Source organism: Podarcis melisellensis (genome assembly GCF_964234715.1).
Source record: "Podarcis melisellensis genome assembly, chromosome: 9".
Classification (NCBI taxonomy): domain Eukaryota; kingdom Metazoa; phylum Chordata; class Lepidosauria; order Squamata; family Lacertidae; genus Podarcis; species Podarcis melisellensis.
The window spans coordinates 45088903-45095404 of NC_138541.1; the positions used below are offsets into that span (position 1 = coordinate 45088903).

The 6502-nt window shown below is 50.3% G+C and overlaps 1 protein-coding gene across 1 annotated transcript; it reads right to left on the reverse strand.

The window, feature by feature from the left end:
- Positions 1-1494: 1494 nt before the first annotated feature.
- LOC309377245 (uncharacterized protein) lies at positions 1495-6138 on the reverse strand (the record flags this gene model as incomplete). Its single annotated transcript, XM_081924236.1, has 3 exons — positions 5765-6138; positions 5457-5619; positions 1495-2069 (listed from the first exon to the last, which is right to left on the reverse strand). The coding sequence occupies exons 1-3, from the start codon at positions 6119-6121 to the stop codon at positions 1495-1497; spliced, it is 1095 nt and encodes a 364-aa protein (XP_081780362.1). The 5' UTR covers positions 6122-6138.
- Between the last annotated feature and the right edge of the window lie 364 nt (positions 6139-6502).

Genomic DNA, 6502 nt, shown 5'->3' on the forward strand with positions numbered 1-6502 from the left:
GGTCTGCTGCTTCTTATGCTACTTTTCCAGACCAAAAGATCAATTTCTGTTGCAGGAAATACTGTGTATAATATGTGATTTGTAATGTATGGGAAAGAGACTTCACACTTCTCTAGTTTATGATTTCACCGAGAGCATCCTTACAAAGAGCAATTCCCAAATGAATCCTTCCTATGTAGATACTCTGTTTTGAAAGAACTCCAACTTTAAACCGTTCATGGAAAATGGCAACTAAGGGGTTTAGCATTTATTTTAAATACTAATTCTGTTCTAATCAATTTTTTTTAATTAATTTATCATGGAAGATCTGGCTGACATTTCAATTTCAAGCTGCTCTTTTGACATGTCCTGATATGGGACTTTAATTAGTCATGTGCCAATGGTAACCCAAATTTCCCGGCAGTATGGGATGTGGTTTTAGAACTTGGAGGGGCAAAAACATCTGAAATCAAAATTAAGTCACAGGAACTAAAATCAAAGCAAAAGGTGCAAACTTTTCTGAGCCTTTCTGCGCCCACCCCCCACCATCCTTGCTACAGTCCTGTTGTCTCCATTCTCTCACTTTATAAATGGGGACTGAAAATGCTCTTTTAGTGTGTTCAGTCCTTGCAACCCACTCCACACCCTTCATCTTGATCTGATTCTACACTGGCTCTCTACACTTTCTCCACTGTGAAATTGTATATTAGGCCTGGAACATCCCCCGCTGTGTGCTTGGCATTATTTTGCCTGCATCACGCCAAATATAAATATCATGTTTGAGTCAGCATAATAAATTTTCAACTTCAATCCTATACCTGGGAGTAAGTCCCACTGAACATAGTAGGTCTGACTCCAAGTAGACAGGCATAGGGGTGCATTGTTAGCAGTCTTAATGCTACTAGTTACTAATGTACAGTGGCATAGCTTGGGTTGCCATTGCCCAGGGCTGTGCAGAGGGAGGGAAACGCACAGAGTATGCATGCACTTTCAACTGCCTAACGGCTCTGTGTTACCCAGGAGATTGCAACTGCAGAGATAAGAAAAGAAGAGTTGTGTGCTGAGGTCCCCAAAACATCCCTTCCCCAAATAACTCACACATCACACATAATTTTTGTTTAAGGTTTTTGGCATAATTTTGGCCACAACTTTATTATCATACAAGATTGTGAAATGGTTGCTTAGGCATTGGTTATGACTAGCTATCCCCCCTGCCTTGGGGATAGCACTGACTCCCGGATTCCAGCGTAAGTCAGTGTGGAGGAACAGGCAGGGCAACTGGGGCTGCGACTCAGACCCTTCAGTTCCTCCCTGCGTGCGCCTTGGGGTCTTACACGGCCCGCACCCGATTCCAGGGGTTTGGACAAGGGGGATGGTAAGCCCCAGAATTCCTTTAACGGAATTCCCATTCCGCATCAGCATTGGAGGGGTAGGCACAGCCAATCCATACCCCTCCACCAACCAATTTAACCAATGCCTAACCGCCACCAGAGCCCTTATGCTCGCCGCCACCATTCACAAAGCAAGCCACACTCTCAACTTGGACACCACTGCATCCAACCATAAATCATTCCCAAACATGGAAAGATGAACCCCATCCGCCCTGTATAAAACCTCCTCCTTAAAGGAAATACGAGGGTGAGGAATCACCAATCCGCCCAAGCTCGCCACCAACTTGCCCACCGCGGAATTAATCCGCTTCCTAACCTTCTCGGTGGATGCTGGGCAAGGACTGCCCCGCCAAATGCGGCGCTGAAGCAACTGTGACCAAATCAATGTAGCATTAGGCACCATAGCCGCTAGCTCCTTTATGTCCTGCAAAATAACAGTACGCAACGTATAACACGGAAAAGAAACCACATCATTTTCCCCCAACTGCACCACAATCGCCGAGGGTGGACCAAGCAGGAGGACACGCCTTTTCATAAGTGGCAAGAATTCCCTCCAACGCATCCCCCTTCTGGAGATCCAGGACACCTGCACTTGCTGTGGAAGGCCCAGGCCATCTCCCAATCCAGCGTGACGAGCTCTGTCAGCAGCCCAGTGCACAATACTGTGGCCCACTATCCATATGTGGACAGTGCCCGGACCTAGGGTTAAACAGAAACGTAAGTACACAGCACATTATTACCGCACATAAGCCCTAAAGGCATTCGACCTCCACCGACCCAGGTCCTTTATTCTCTTCACGGATAAACCCCAATGGGCAGCTGTCGTTGCAGCACCAATCCGGAAGGAGTGAGGAGCGAATTCAGATGCCTTGAGCCCGCACGCTGCGATAACTTTACGCAGCACCTTAGCAAATTGATGCCTTACCAAAGGGTGCCCATCTTCATGAATCAGCAGGGGACCTTCACCAACAGGACGCAATGACATGTACTTGTTAAGATCCCTTACCGGACAAGGGCCAGCTTCCCCAGTTGCCAAGAGCCTGATAACGGCTCCCCTACCCAGCTGGTCCGTCTTAGAGTTTCTAATATGAATATGTAAATCAGACGGAGAAATACTCACGTCCTGCAACAACAGGCCCCTGGATCCTCCATCCCGCATAGGCTCAAGGACCACCTCTCCTACCCTTAGGGCCCCAAAGAAAGCCAATGAGAAGGCTGCTGAGAATAAACGAGTCTCAAATTTAGACCAACAGATGCTACGCAGTTTAGCATGCATCTGCGCCAGCAATTCGAATGTGATAGGCCGTCTAGGGGTAGGCTTGGAGGGATTGAGACGCCCCCACCCTTCCAAAGCTCTGCGCACCACAAACTTCCCACACGGATCCTTGTTAAAAAATGCCTTGCTAAAAAAGGAAATTGCTGCCGAATGCATTCGCAGGGTCCGGGGCGCCCGGCGCATCTGGAATAGATGCGCCAAATACCTGAGCACCTGGGAGGTAGAATGGGGGGCAGTGACCTCCCCAACAACCGTCTGTCCATTAAATAATAAAAAATCCGCCCAGGCCTTTTTATAAGACCTTAAAGTTGAAGGGGCAACAGATGCAGCTACTCCCTGTAAAACTAAGTGCTGCCAAGGTTCCAGAGATGATCCGGGAAAATTTCCGGACGGTCTCGAGCCTCTGGCGCCAAGGACCTGAATCGCTCCATCTGAAAACGGGACAGAGCATCAGCAATCTCATTAGAAATACCCGGAACAAAACGAGCAGAAAATACAATATTAAAACGCAAGCAATGCAAAACAAAAACCCGCAGCAAGGCCGCTACTCTAGTAGAGCGTGAAGCCTGCTTGGCCAGTATCTTCACCACCGCCTGGTTATCTGACCAAAAACAAACGCGATGGTCCTTGAAATACTCAACCCACAGATGCACAGCCACTACAATGGGAAAAAACTCTAGAAAAGTTAAATCCCGAGTTATAGCCTTCCCACGCCAAGCAGAGGGCCACCGCTCGGCGCACCATCTGCCGTCCCAGAACAAACCAAAACCCAGGGACCCCGCTGCATCCGAATGCACTTGAAAGTCATTATGGAGGTTCAAAGTGTCCTGCCACAACGACACACCGTTGAATTCCTCTAGGAATTCCATCCAGATACTAAGGTCAGCACGTACCTGGCTAGACAGGCGCACCCTATGGTGCGGAGCCTGCAAGCCCGAAGTGAGTTTAGCCAGGCGGGAGCAGAATGGTCGCCCAGGGGCGACCACCCTGCAAGCAAAATTCAAATGGCCCAACAGCGACTGCAGCTGACGCAGGGTGACCTTCCTCAAAGGCATCAATTCCTCAATAACACATTTTAAAGTAACTATCTTATCTGCGGGCAAGCTGGAGGTTTGGGCCACGGTATCCAACAAGATACCTAAATAAGTAAGCTGCGTGGAGGGACCCTCCGTTTTTTCCGCTGCCAACGGAACGCCCAGCTCTTCCGTTAAGGAAGCAAATGCCTGCAACAAAAGAACACAGTCCCCCGTATCACTAGCTGAGGCGACCAAAAAATCATCGAGATAATGAGTGACACCATCCAGGCCAGTTTTTGCCCGCAAGGCCCACTCCAGAAAAGAGCTAAAGCACTCAAAGGCTGCGCAGGCTACAGAGCAGCCCATAGGCATGGCCTTATCAAAATAAAACCCTCCTTCAAACTGAAAACCCAACAACCAGAAATCATCTGGATGGATCGGAAGCAGCCGAAATGCTGATTCAATGTCGCATTTAGCTAAAAGGGCACCCGGCCCAAACTTCCGAATCATCTTGATCGCATGATCAAGAGTAGCGCAGCGCACCGAACAAAGTTCCGGGGGAATCACGTCATTTACTGACGTGCCTCTCGGGTGAGATAGATTATGAATGAGGCGGAATTCTCCCGGGACTTTCTTGGGAACTATACCCAAGGGTGACACATGCAAATTAGGAAAGGGGGAGACCGGAAAAGGACCGGCCATACGCCGCAGCGCCAATTCCTTTCTAATCTTTTTACGCGCCACCTCTGGCATATCTTTAACAGATTTCTGGTTAACTAAATTCCCGGCTATGGGGGGCGATGCCACTGGAATCCTAAAACCCAAAGAAAAACCCTCACGCAAATAGGAGGCCGCTTCCTTGTCAGGATATACATCCAACAAGGAGAGCAACGGCTGCAGCCTCACCGGAGTGTAGGCTAAGGAGAACAGGGTACTATTTTCCGGCTCCAGCGGCTGGCACCTGGGGGGCAGCTTTTGGGGGCTGCTGAGAGCCCCCACCCTTGCGAAAGGGACGCCGCACCCCTGTACAAACAGACGCTGAGTGGCTCCCTGAGCACTTTTCACAAAGGTGTGTGTACCTACAGGACCGCCGCTGGCAGGCGCCTTTGTTGAAATCCCAGCAATACAACCGGCGACCCGCCTTTTGAGGGGGCGCTTTAAATCCCAGCTGATCAGGGGCCCTTTTGTCAATGCGAGGGGCAACGTAAGTAGTCCATACGTCTAAATCTTTTCGATCCCAGCGGGCAGTAGGGATCTTGGCTGCTCTACGCCTGAAATTTTGATCATAAGACAAAGCAGCGGTCTCTCCAGCCATCGTGAAAGCCGATCGGACTATGGACAGGTAAACCCATAGATGCAAAGACCTCCTAGGATAAGCTGCGGAGACTATGCCAGCGAACACTTGAAAACTGTCCAACCAACGCTCGAACGTCCTATCCGCTTTGGCTACAGTTGCCCGTTTTTTGGCGGTAGCATAGCCTTTGTCTAAAGGCTCCTGTCCCTCCAGCGGAGGGGCTAGACTAAAAATATCGACATAACGACCATTCAAAATCCTGGACCTCAATTTGGCCGGCAAATGAGCACCAGGAATAAGGTCCCTGGCTGAATTGGTGGAGACTTTAACGTCAGGCACCAAAACCCCCTCCTGACAATCCTGTACTGCCCCATACTTTGCCCTGTGGGAGTTCGCCCTACGCTCCCAAACCCACTTAGGGAGCCCTGAAATCTCACCAAAGCCCCAATAAAGCTTCATAGAAGCATCCTCATCGCTGCTGGAACTCTGCGAAGAAGTACCTGTCGAAGAGGACGAAGTATCCTTCCGTCTCCTCTTGGAGCGCCTCCTAGAGCTTCTTTTGCGATGGCGGTGCCCACCCGAAGAAGCCCTTGGCGGAAGAGGAAGACTGTCCTCGACCGATGATTCAGATACATCGCCACGTTGCGCAGAACCTGAAACTGACTGGAAAGAGACAGCCTGTGAGAGATCTAGTAATGAACTACCATCTCCCAGCGGCCGCGGCGAGGGACCCCGCCCAGCTCGTGCCCGCATTGGTGCCCTGCGTCTGGCCCCCCCTAGCAACACTCCGACCCCTTGGCGCAGCAACCTGCTGCGCGGGTAAGGCCGGGGGCTGGGCCAGTTGCGAATCAGGTAAGAAAACCCCAGCTGAAGACGATTCTCCTTCCTCTTCACTAGATGCCGACGCCGGCGAGGAAGCGACACGTGAAGATGCTGGATGCGCCGAGGAGGTCGCCGGGGTTGAGCGGCGCTGCATCATATTTTCCACCTCAGCCTCGACCCGTGCCAGAGCGACCGGGTCATTTGCCAAACCAGATACCATGGACTGAAGGCGCTGCAGCGACTGGTTGGGCTCAGGAGAGCGCAAGGCCTGGGAAGGGCCCTTTATAGGCCGCTTCGCCGAGCGGACCGGACCCGGCCTCCCTGTTGCCTTTTTAGGAGCCATCCCTACTACTGGTGTGAAAAAACAAAAGAAAAGTTAAAATTAAAATTAAATTGTAGAATCAAAATTACCAAATTAAAAAAAAAAAGTTGATAACCAAGATTAATGGCAGACAGAATTTAATTCAAGAAATTAGATTATTGACCAGTAAGTAAGTGACGCCCCAACCCCACCGTTCAGTGGCACGGCACACTTAAGGCAAATTGGATGAAAAACCCCCACCACCAGGGGGCGATTCGAGCAGCTTCAGCAACCAGCAATATCCCAACAACCACTAGAGGCCACCCTTGCTGCAAATAAACTTCTCAATTCCAGGGACCTTGCAATTACAATGCCCGGCCACCAGATGTCGCAGCGTGGCCAGAAAAGGAGGCAAAATGGCGC